Below are 12,356 nucleotides of genomic sequence, written 5' to 3' on the forward strand. Positions count from 1 at the left end.
GGACAGGGTACTGAGTTTGGATGATCAGCCATGATCTCATTAAATGGCGGAGCAGGCTCGAGGGGCCGAATGGCCTACTCCTGCTCCTATCTTCTATGTTTCTATGTAACACAGGCAAGGATGAGGGTTTCGGCAGCGGATGAGCTGAGGCAGGGGCGGAGACGGGCGATGTTACGGAGGTGGAAGTTGGCGGTCTTGGTGAAGGGAAATGATATGGGATCGGACGCGCGCTCTGTGCAATTCTACAACAACTCCATTTCAATTTTTATTGGAAATGTTTTAACTTTGTAAAACAGCCCTGCTAAAAAAAAAGAAAAATACATTACACTCAAACCTGCCCTGCATCACATGTGTAGTCTGCAGTCACTCACAAGCAGATGAACTGGGAGTTTGTAGATAGGGAACTCCTATCTGGGACACCCGAGCAACAGGCATCTCGAAAGATAAGACGAAACATCTGCCTCTCCCAAAGAGATGTTCGGGTTATCTAAAACAGACGGGAACCTGCAGGTTAACATAAATACATTGCGCCATTTCCGTTATTCTGTGAGCCCATTACCCCAGGGTATCACACTCCGGTAGAAGCGAGTGACGTGGACTGTTTGGCCCTCTAGACAGGCAAAGCCTCGAGCAAGGGTCCAAGAGCACCGGGGCAGCCGGGGGCTACTGAGTGAGGGGGATGGGGGTGTTTGTCAAACGGAGCCACCGCCTCCCCTCCAGAGCTACTCGAAGCTCATCGAGGGTAAGCACAGTAACGCACAGTTCTGGCATCAGAGAATGCTGCTAACAGCGTAAGAAACAGGAGCAGGAGCGGACCATTCGGCCCCTCGAGCCTGCTCTACCATTCAATAAGATCATGGCTGATCTTCCAAGTCAGCTCCACTTTCCCGCCCTCTTCCCCCATCTCCCTTAATTCCCTAGAGTCCAAAAAAATCTATCTACCTCAATATACCCAATGACTGAACCTCCACAGCCCTCTGGGGTAGAGAATTCCAAAGATTCACCACCCTCTGAGTGAAGAAATTTCTCCTCATCTCAGTCCTAAATGGCCGATCCCCTTATCCTGAGACTGTGACCACTGGTTCTAGACTCTCCAGCCAGGGGGAAACGTCCTCCTAGCATCTACCCTGTCAAGCTTCCTTAGGAATTTTACACGTTGCAATGAGATTCCCCCTCTCATTCTTATAAACTCCGGAGAACACACTCTATATTCAGTCAGTTTAGCCAGTGAACCTTGTCTTAACGTAAAGTCTGAAAAGGTATTGGAGCGGGAGTTCTTGGTGCGGGGGGGGGCGAACTCAGCTTCCCATAACATGCTTAATGTTGGTGCGTTGATGCTGGAGTGTTGACTGTGTTGCAGTCACAGTTCCACGGGCGCGAGTTTTATTTTTAAGCAGCCATCTTGATATTCGTAGATTAAAACCTTCTTGCGGGGATCGTGCGGGAAGCCATTTTTTAAAACGATCGATAAAAGCCTCGTACGTCACGTCACGTCACAGGTTTCGACCTCCGCCCTCCCATGGTTGCCACGGCAGCGCTGCTGATTAATTTGACTTTTTTTCCCCCCAAATTAAAAAAAAACAATGGATGAAACAAGACGGATGGGGCTGCGGGGGTTCAGTCTCCTTCCCGCTCTCCCCCAACGAGCTCCTGCACCGAGGAGTCCCTGGTCAGATCCTCCACGTCGTGGTACCCCGTGTCCAGGCGATGAGGGGCTCGGAATGAGGAGGCCCGTTGTAAAAACTCCCGGTGCATCCTGACCTCCGCCTCTTCGTCGCTTTCAAATGAGCGATTGAGCTCCGATTCCTCATCTGGCGAGCTCCCTGGGGGAGAAACAAGAGCGCAGGTCAGTTAAGATCGGCGTTGAGCCTTTTCACTCAGAAGCTTGATAATTATTTGGAATCATCTGCTAGGCTGGATATTGACGTATGAGGAGAGATTGGGTCGATTGGGCTTATATTCGCTGGAGCTCAGAAGAATGAGAGGGGATCTGATTGAAACTTATAAAATTCTAACAGGACTAGACAGACTAGATGCAGGAAGGATGTTCCCGATGGCGGGGAGTCCAGAACCAGGGGTCACAGTCTAAGGATAAAGGGGTAAGCCATTTAGGACTGAGATGAGGAGGAATTTCTTCACCCAGAGAGTGGTGAACCTGTGGAATTCTCTACCAAAGAAGGCAGTGGAGGCCAATTCATTAAATATATTCAAGAAGGAGTTGGATATGTTTCTTAAGGCTAAAGGGATCAAGGGATATGGGGAGAAGGCAGGGACAGGGTACTGAGTTTGGATGATCAGCCATGATCTCATTGAATGGCGGAGCAGGCTCGAGGGGCCGAATGGCCGCCTCCTGCTCCTATCTTCTATGTTTCTATAACAAGAGCCAAACGCATTAATGTTGGTGCGTTGATGCTGGAGTGTTGACTGTGTTGCATGAAACACAAGAAGTTAGCATGTAGGTACAGTAAGTAGTCAAAAAGGCAAATGGAATGTTGGCCTTTATTTCAAGGGGGTTGGAGTATAAAAGTAGGGAAGTCCTGCTACAACTGTACAGGGTATTGGTGAGACCGCACCTGGAGTACTGCGTACAGTTTTAGTCTCCTTATTTAAGGAAGGATATACTTGCATTGGAGGCAGTTCAGAGACGATTCACTGGGTTAATTCCAGAGATGAGGGGGTTGACTTATGAAGAAAGGTCGAGCGGGTTGGGCCTATACTCATTGGAATTTAGAAGAATGAGAGGTGATCTTATTGAAACATATAAGATTCTGAGGGGACTCGACAAGGTAGACGCAGAGAGGATGTTTCCCCTCATGGGGAAATCTAGAACTCGGGGGGCACAGTCTCAGAATAAAGGGTCGCCCTTTTAGAACTGAGATGAGGAGGAATTTCTTCTCTCAGAGGGTCGTAAATCTGTGGAATTCTCTGCCCCAGAGAGCCCTGGAGGCTGGGTCATTAAATACATTTAAGGTGGAGATAGACAGATTTTTGCAAGATAAGGGAGTGAATGGTTATGGGGAGCGGGTAAGGGAGTGGCTTTGAGCCCAAGATCAACCATGATCATATTGAATGGCAGAGCAGGCTCGAGGGGCCTATACCTGCTCCTATTTCTTATGTTCTTATGTTCAACATGGGCTACAATGGGAGAGTCCGAGAGCCCCAAAAGACCGAACAGCTTCTCGTCCTCTACTGGGCACCGTCCCACAGCAACTTTGCTGAGGGTCGTAGGAACAGGAGGAGGCCGTTCAGCCCCTCGAGCCTGTTCCGCCATTCAATCAGATCATGGCAGATTCTGGAGCTCAGCTCCATCCACCTGCCTTGACTCCATATCCCTCAATACCTTCGTCGGGCGAAAATCTATCGATCGCAGATTTAACTGAGCTGGCGTTTTGCGTACTGCGTTTGGTGGGAGAGAGTTCCACACTTCTGCCACCCTTTGTGTGAGGGAGTGTTTCCTAACGTCTCTCCCGAATGACCTGGCTCTAATTTTAAGGATATGTCCCCTTGTTCTGGACCCTCCCACCAGCAGGAAAAGTTTCCCTCTATCGAAAATAAAAACAGAAAATGCTGGAAATACTCAGCAGGTCAGGCAGCGTCTGTGGAGAGAGAAACAGAGTTATACAAAATTATGAGGGGCACAGATAGGGTAGATAGAAAGGATTTCCCCATCAGCGAAATAGTTTCTACCCCATCGAATCCTTTAGGAAGGATGTGATTGCATTGGAGAGGGTGCAGAGGAGATTCACCAGGATGTTCCCTGGGCTGGAGCGCTTCAGCTATGAAGAGAGACTGGACAGGCTGGGGTTGTTTTCCTTGGAGCAGAGAAGGCTGAGGGGGGACCTGATTGAGGTGTACAAAATTATGAGGGGCATAGATAGGGTAGATAGAAAGGAACTTTTCCCTTTAGTAGAGGGGTCAATAACCAGGGGGCATAGTTTCAAGGTAAGGGGCAGGAGGTTTAGAGGGGATTTGAGGAAAAACTTTTTCACCCAGAGGGTGGTTGGAATCTGGAACTCGCTGCCTGAAAGGGTGGTAGAGGCAGGAACCCTCACAACATTCAAGAAGCATTTAGATGAGCACTTGAAACGCCATAGCAAACAAGGCTACGGACCAAGTGCTGGAAAATGGGATTAGAATAGACAGGACTTGATGGCCGGCGCGGACACGATGGGCCGAAGGGCCTCTTTCTGTGCTGTATAACTCTATGGGGGAGAAATTCAGCATCGCCCCGTTTGAGGCGCCATTATCGGCCGTGCGCAAAGTTTAGCGCCTGGCGCTAATTATCGTCTCCGACGGCAAACATGGCTTTTATCGCCCCTGGAGGTGATTGGAGCGCTAAATCAGGTGCTACACACCTCTCTTAAGGCGCAAAGGCCGAGGAGCGAGGCGCTACCTCACAGCGCTGGCGAAGCTCATGTGATGTCAGTCAGCAATGGAACACAGACACACTGGCGCCGGCCAGTTCTTAAAGGGGAGTTCTGACGAAAGGTCATCGACCTGAAACGTTAACTCTGTTTCTCTCTTCACAGATGCTGAGTTTCTCCAGCATTTTCAGTTTTTATCTTAAAGGGGAGGGTCGATCTTGCTCTCCATCCACACCCTGCTCATTGCAGCCTTGAATCTCGGCCTGGAGAGACCCGTACATCAAATCTGCTGGAAAGAACAATGGAGAGACCCAGGGAAAGAGCTCAGAGTGCAGCCCCCATAGTCTCTTCTAAATTGATGCAAGGAAGGTCAAATCAAAATCAACCTGCAAAGTGCTGCTCAGTACCCAAAACTCCTTCACACAGCGTTGACTCTCTCTCTCTCTCTCTCTCTCTCAGAATGCGTGGTGCAAAAAATGTCACCGACAAAAAAAGGCAGGAAGCGGCCGCCTTTAAATAGCGCTCCCCCAGTCCCTTCCCGACTGCAAAACGCTCCCCTCAAACTGTCGTTGCTAGCGGCAGGCGGTAAGGCAGGGGGCGCCACTCACTATCCGGTCCGGGGCATTGCGCACGCGACTGACGTCACAATCTGCCGGCGCAGAAGATCGTGGCGGTAGTGTTTAGCGCCGCCGCAAAATGTCTGGTTAATTTCGCGAGCGGCGCAAACATCGCCGCGCCCGGGCGCTAGTTGCTTTGCGCCCCATTAGCGCCCTCTTAAGGCACTAACGGGAGGCGCAGACAACTGAATTTTTCCCTCTGTGACTCTGTAAACAAGAGTTAACGTTTCAGGTCGATGACCCTTCGTCAGAACTGGAAAAAGTTGGAGATGGAACAGGTTTTTAAGGAAGTGTAGGGGGCAGGGAAAGGGGAGGGGGAAGGAAAGAACAGAATGGAAGGCCTGTGATAGGGTGGAAGGCAGGAGAGATTAAGAGACAGAAGGGATGATGGTGCGAGGCAAAAGGAGATGGTAACGGGACAAGTTAAGAAACAAAAGATGACTCTAGATGAAGTGTAAATGGCACTGGAAGAATGAAAGACAACTGCCATGTTAGAGAGAAAAAAATGGAAAAAAGGATAGGGGCCGAGGTTATGGTCTGAAACTGTTGAACTCAATGTTGAGTCCGGAAGGCTGTAAAGTGTCTAATCGAAAGATGAGGTGCTGTTCCTCGAGCTTACGTTGAGCTTCATTGGAACAGTGTAGGAGGCTGAGGACGGAGAGGTCAGAGTGGGAGTGGAGCGGAGAATTAAAGTGACAGGCGACCGGAAGCTCGGGGTCACCCTTACAGACTGAGCGTATCCATCAATTTCAGTACCTACCCTATCAATTCCTTTCAAAATCTTAACAACCTCAATCAAATCCACCCCCCACCCCCCTCCCCCCACTTAGCCTTCTACATTCCAGGGAATAAGAGCCCAGTTTCCGTAACCGGAGAAATCCGCCAGTCAGAAAATGCCACTCCCCGAAAGCCCTGCGTGAAATTGGAAAGAAAACTGCCTTTTAACAAGAGGGATTAAACAGTTCCCGTTCACTTCTTAAAAAAAATAAAGTACGCACTTTTTTTTGATTATATGAAGCCAGGGTCTGAACTCTGCCAACCAGACGCCCAGTTAAACAGGGCCGATTGTGAAGTGTTGTGGTTTTATCGGTGCATGAAACATCTACGCGTTTAATCTCTTCACTGTCCGTGATGTGGAAGGATTTATATCTCTTAACGCATCTCTTCCCTGTGAAATCCTTATTTCTGACTTTTTTTTAACGGGTCATTGTGATCACGTGAAGTTTCTTATCGGCCTGGTTCTAACCAGTTGCCCAATTTTAAGATACAGATAAGGGAGCGTCTCTAAATTGCACACTGAAAACTGATCTGAAACACAACGACAACAGCTTGTATTTATACAGCGCCTTTAACGTAGTAAAACATCCCAAGGCGCTTCAGAGGAGTATTACAAGACAAAAAAATTAATAAATTTGACACCGAGCCACACAAGGAGAAATTAGGGCAGGTGACCAAAAGCTTGGTCAAAGAGGTCGGTTTTAAGAACATAAGAAATAGGAGCTGGAGTCGGCCATTCGGCCCCTCGAGCCTGCTCCGCCATTCAATGAGGTCATGGCTGATCTTCTACCTCATCTCCACTTTCCCGCCCAATCTCCATATCCCTTAATTCCCTTAACATCCAAAAATCTATCGCTCTCTGCCTTGAATATACTCACGACTGAGCCTCCACAGCCCTCTGGGGTAGAGAATTCCAAAGATTCACCGCCCTCTGAGTGAAGAAATTCCTCCTCATCTCAGTCCTAAATGGCCGACCCCTTATCCTGAGACTGTGACCCCTGGTTCTAGACTCCCCAGCCCGGGGAAACATCCTCCCTGCATCTACCCTGTCAAGCCCTGTAAGAATGTTGTATGTGTCAATGAGATCGCTTCTCATTCTTCTAAACCCTAGAGAATATAGGCCTAGTCTACTCAATCTCTCCTCATAGGACAATCCCCCATCCCAGGGACCAGCCTGGTGAACCTTCGTTGCACTCCCTCTATGGCTCCTAAGGAAAGAAAGACTTGCATTTCTTTAGCGCCTTTCACAACCACCGGACGTCTCAAAGCACTTTAGAGCCAATGAAGTACTTTTGGAGTGTAGTCACTGTTGTAATGTAGGAAACGCAGCAGCCAATTTGCGCACAGCAAGCTCCCACAAACAGCAATGTGATAACGATCAGATACTTCAGGTACCAGCTCTCCCTCAGCTCTGCATTGGAGTGTCAGCTTAGATTTTTGAACTCAAGTCCCTGGAGTTGGACTTGAAACCCACAACCTTCTGACTCGGAGGCGAGTGTGCTACCCACTGAGCCACAGCTGACACTGAGGAAAGTGAGGTAGCGAGGCGGAGAGGCTTAGGGAGGGAATTCCAGAGCTTAGGGCCCAGGCAACAGAACGCATGGCCACCGATGGTTGAGCGATTATCATCAGGGATGATCAAGAGGGCAGAATTAGAGGAGCGCCGATATCTCGGGGGGTTGTGGGGCTGGAGGAGATTACAGAGATAGGGAGGGGCCGAGGCCGTGGAGGGATTTGAAAACAAGGATGAGAATTTTGAAATCGAGGCGCTGCTTAACCGGGAGCCAATGTAGGTCAGCGAGTACAGGGGGTGATGGGTGAATGGGACTTGGTGCGGGTTAGGACACGAGCAGCCGAGTTTTGGATGACCTCAAGTTTACGTAGGGTGGAATGTGGGAGGCCAGCCAGGAGTGCGTTGGAATAGTCAAGTCTAGAGATAACAAAGGCATGGATGAGGGTTTCAGCAGCGGATGAGCTGAGGCAGGGGCGGAGACGGGCGATGTTACGGAGGTGGAAGTAGGCGGTCTTTGTTATGCTGCGGATATGTGGTCGGAAACTCATTTCAGGGTCAAATATGACGCCAAGGTTGCGAACAGTGTGGTTCAGCCTCAGGCAGATGTTAGGGACTTGGGTGAAGTAAGGAAATGGCCATAAATGCCCGTACTACGTTGTCATACTTGAAGTGGTATTTAGGATTAATGGTCATATCCCAACTGGAGTATTCCGCTCAATTCTGGGCACCGCACCGCAGGAAGGATATATTGGCCTTGGAGAGGGGGGAGGGAGGGGGTGCAGCACAGATTAATAGAAAGAAAGAACTTGCATTTATATAGCGCCCTTCACAACCTCAGGACGTATCAAGGCGCTTTCCAGCCAATGAAGTACTTTTGAAGTGCAGTCACTGTTGTAATGTAGGAACATAGAAACATAGAAGATAGGAGCAGGAGTAGGCCATTCGGCCCCTCGAGCCCGCTCCACCATTTAATGAGATCATGGCTGATCATCCAAATTCAGTAACCTGTCCCTGCTTTCTCCCCATATCCCTTGATCCCTTTAGCCTTAAGAAATATATCTAACTCCTTCTTGAATATATTTAATGAATTGGCCTCAACTGCCTTCTGTGGTAGAGAATTCCACAGGTTCACCACTCTCTGGGTGAAGAAATTCCTCCTCATCTCTGTCCTAAATGGCTTACCCCTTATCCTTAGACTGTGACCCCTGGTTCTGGACTCCCCCGCCATCGGGAACATCCTTCCTGCATCTAGTCTGTCCAGTCCTGTTAGAATTTTATAAGTTTCAATGCGATCCCCTCTCATTCTTCTAAACTCCAGCGAGTATAAGCCTAATCGACCCAATCTCTCCTCATACGTCATTCCTGCCATCCCAGCTATCAGTCTGGTGAATCTTCGCTGCACTCCCTCCATGGCAAGAACATCCTTCCTCAGATAAGGCCATCAAAACTGCACACAATACTCAAGGTGCGGTCTCACCAAGGCCCTGTACAACTGCAGCAAGACATCCTTGATCCTGTACATGAACCCTCTCGCTACGAAGGCCAACATACCATTTGCCTTCTTAACCGCCTGCTGCACCTGCATGCTTACCTTCAGCGACTGGTGCACAAGGACAACCAGGTCTCGTTGCACTTCCCCTTCTCCCAATCTATTGCCGTTCAGATAATAATCTGCCTTCCTGTTTTTGCCACCAAAGTGGATAACCTCGCATTTATCCACATTATACTGCATCTGCCATGCTTCTGCCCACTCACCCAACCTGTCCAAGCGTGGGCAGCCAAATTTGCACACAGCAAGCTCCCACACACAGCAGTGTGATAATGAGGCAGCTAATCTGTTTTAGTGATGTTGGTTGAGGGATAAATATTGGCCCCAGGAGAACTTTTACCAGATTGATACCAGGGATTCCAGGGTTAAATGATACCGCCCAGGTTGCATAAACTTGGCTTGCCTTTCCCCTGAGTTTACACGGTCGAAGGGTGATCTGATCGAGTTGTTTAAAATGATAAAGGGATTCGATAGGATAGCTACAGAGAAACTGCTTTCTCCGATGGGGGTAGTCCAGAACAAGGGGGGGCATCACCTTAAAATTAGAGCCAGGCCGTTCAGGGGTGATGTCAGGAAGCACTTCTTCACACAAAGGGGGGTGGAAATCTGGAACTCTCTCCCCCAAAAAGCAACTGAGGCTGAAGCGGTTCAATTGAAATTCTCAAGATTGAGATCGGCCCCTATCTCATATATATATAATACACACTTTCGTCTGGGCTTTTTCCTTCCCTCTCACACGGCAGCTGTCTGCCAGGGCCATTCACACTTTATCTAGAGCCATCCTTTGTTCCTTGAATATCTCCTAATGGCCCAGAAATTCTGGTCTGCACGGGTGAGTCCGCACGGGGTACTCACGCGTAGGCCCAACGAAAGTGCCGGTTTCGTGCATGCACTGCGCATGCGTGGGAAACCGGAACTTCCGTTCCCCTGAAAGAAGGGGTTCAGAGGTGGAACGCGTGCGCCGGAGAGGCAGCGCGTGCGCATCGAACTTACGTTTTTTTTGCAGGTTTTCCCGGGAGGGTAAGTCTCCAGGAGCTACGCTTGTAAAAAGCAGGCGCAAGGCCTGCTTTTAACAAGGTGAATTAATTAAAATTAAAACATTTTTTCCACAGGTTTATTATTTTTAAATACTTTAAAGAAAGGTAAGTTTATTTTTAGCCCCGTTAGAAAATGTAATTAATTTTTTCAAAATTATACTTTATTTTAAAAATGTGATTTAAAAAAAAAATTATTTGAGGTTTTAGTGATGTTTTGGGGCTTGTAGTATTCATAGGTTTGACAGCTCTTCCTGTCAAACTTATGAATGAAGCATTCCCTGCTACCATTGGCTCTCCATGGCCCACGTGATCCCAGGGGACGCATCGAACTAACTGCGCCCCTGGGATACGCAAGCACTGCGCGCCGGCAGTTGGAGGAGACCCAGGATCGGAATCCCACGCGGGCCCACAGCTCAACGGCCGGCGCGCTAGGTAAGTGCAGGTCGGGGGCTTGCACCCCGACCCAAATTTCTGGGCCAGTGTCTCTCAATGTCTCTTAATCTCTCCTGCTTTCTATCCCATCACTGACCTTCCCTTTTGTTCTTTCATCCCCTCCCCCTTTTCCCAGCCCCTACTTGCTTTAAAATCTATCCCTTTTCCTGTTTTTTTTCAGTTCTGACAAAGGGTCTTTGACCTGAAACGTTAACTCCGTTTCTCCCTCCACGGGTGCTGCTCCTGGCCTGCTGAGTTTTTCCAGCGTTTTCTGTAGTTATTTCAACAATTTTTTTGTTAGGTGTGGGTATCAAGGGATACAGAGCAAAGGCGGGTAAATGGAGTTCAGATACAGATCAGCCCTGATCTAATTAAATGGTGGAACAGGCTCGAGGGGCTGAATGGCCTCCTCCTGTTCCTGTGTTCCAAAGTGCCGACTAGTTACAGTAACGTTTAAATGTTTCTGTGCAATCGTTAATTCACGCCACCAGTGAGAGTCTTCGCCCCTGGGGAACGTTGGCGCTCCTACACCGTGAAGGTCACAGATTTCTAAATAGAATTCCCACATCTTGCGTTGTGCAGGTGAGCTTGTTTGTGAGATAGAATCAGAGATACTTACGGCACAGAAAGAGGCCATTCAGCCCATCGTGTCCGTGACGGCCGACAAAGAGCTATCCAGCCTAATCCCACTTTCCCAGCTCTTGGTCCGTAGCCCTGCAGGTTACGGCACTTCACGTGCATATCCAAGTACAGGAAACTCTTTTTTATCCGGCACCGACGGGACCGGCATGGTGCCGGGTTGATCAAAAAGTCCGGATTACAGAGAGGTATACTTACCAAGGTACGAGAGCCCCGTACACAGGTGCAGGAGCCCCGGTTACACGGCACTTGTGCAAGAGTCCCGGTTACACGGCCACAGGTGCAGGAGCCCCGTACACGGCCACAGGTGCAGGAGTCCCGGTTACACGGCCACAGATCCAGGAGTCCCTGTTGCACGGCCACAGTTGCAGGAACCCCGGTTACACGACCACAGATCCAGGAACCCCGGTTACACGGCCACTAATATATAGTAAAACTTACCTGAACCTACTCCTGAATTTTGCCGGTTAACAGAGAGTTTCCTGTACTTTTTAAATGCATTGAGGGTTTCTGCCTCTACCACCCTTTCAGGCAGTGAGTTCCAGACCCCCACCACCCTCTGGGTGAAAACATTTCTCTTCAACTCCCCCCTAATCCTTCTCCCAATTATTTTCAATCTCGGCCCCCTGGTTATTGACCCTTCTACTAAGGAGAGTAGGTCCTTTCGCTCCACTCTATCTGGGCCCCTCATCATTTTATACACCTCAATCAAATCTCCACTCAGCCTCCTCTGTTCCAAAGAAAACAATTCCAGCCTATCCAATCTTTCCTCATAGCTAAAATTCTCCAGCCCAGGCAACATCCTCGTAAATCTCCCCTGTCTCCTGTTCTAAGTGACTCGGAGCTGCCACCCTACCCCTGTCCACCTCCCTTCCTTCTGGATCTTGTTTTTTATTTAAGATATGGGTGGTGTTCAGTGTCACTTTCAGGGCATCAGAGCAACCAATTTTACCCTCTCTTAATTGTACTAACCTGCCAAGGGCACCCAACACCCTTGGTGAATGTCATCAAGCCATTGAACAAGACCTGGACAACATCCAGGCTTGGGCTGATAAGTGGCAGGTAACATTTGCACCACACAAGTGCCAGACCATCTCCAACAAGAGAGGGTCTAACCACCGCCCCTTGACATTCAACGGCATTACCATCCTCGAATCTCCCACCGTCAACAACCTCGGGGTCACCATTGTACAGAAACTTAACTGGACCAGCCGCATAAATACTGTGGCTACAAGAGCAGGTCAGAGGCTGGATATTCTGCGGCGACGGCCTCACCTCCTGACTCCCCAAAGCCTTTCCACCATCTACAAGGCACAAGTCAGGAGTGTGATGGAATACTCTCCACTTGCCTGGATGAGTGCAGCTCCAACAGCACTCAAGAACCTCAACACCATCCAGGACAAAGCAGCCCGCTTGATTGGCACCCCA

At 49.2% G+C, this 12,356-nt stretch overlaps 1 protein-coding gene across 6 annotated transcripts in view; it reads right to left on the minus strand.

Moving 5' to 3' along the window:
* Nucleotides 1-252: 252 nt before the first annotated feature.
* LOC147091053 (uncharacterized) overlaps nt 253-12,356 on the minus strand; it is a 37,209-nt gene continuing 25,105 nt past the window's right edge. For all 6 annotated transcript variants that reach the window (XM_085977507.1, XM_085977510.1, XM_085977509.1 and 3 more), the window contains one exon: nt 253-1,823. In XM_085977507.1, the coding sequence (XP_085833633.1) occupies nt 1,618-1,823 (206 nt within the window). In that variant the 3' untranslated portion in view covers nt 253-1,617. The remainder of the gene's footprint in view (nt 1,824-12,356) is intronic.

This window comes from Somniosus microcephalus, unplaced genomic scaffold (assembly GCF_052327205.1).
Source record: "Somniosus microcephalus isolate GS21.2 unplaced genomic scaffold, FLI_Smic_1.0 unresolved_chr4, whole genome shotgun sequence".
In the NCBI taxonomy this organism is placed as follows: Eukaryota; Metazoa; Chordata; class Chondrichthyes; order Squaliformes; family Somniosidae; genus Somniosus; species Somniosus microcephalus.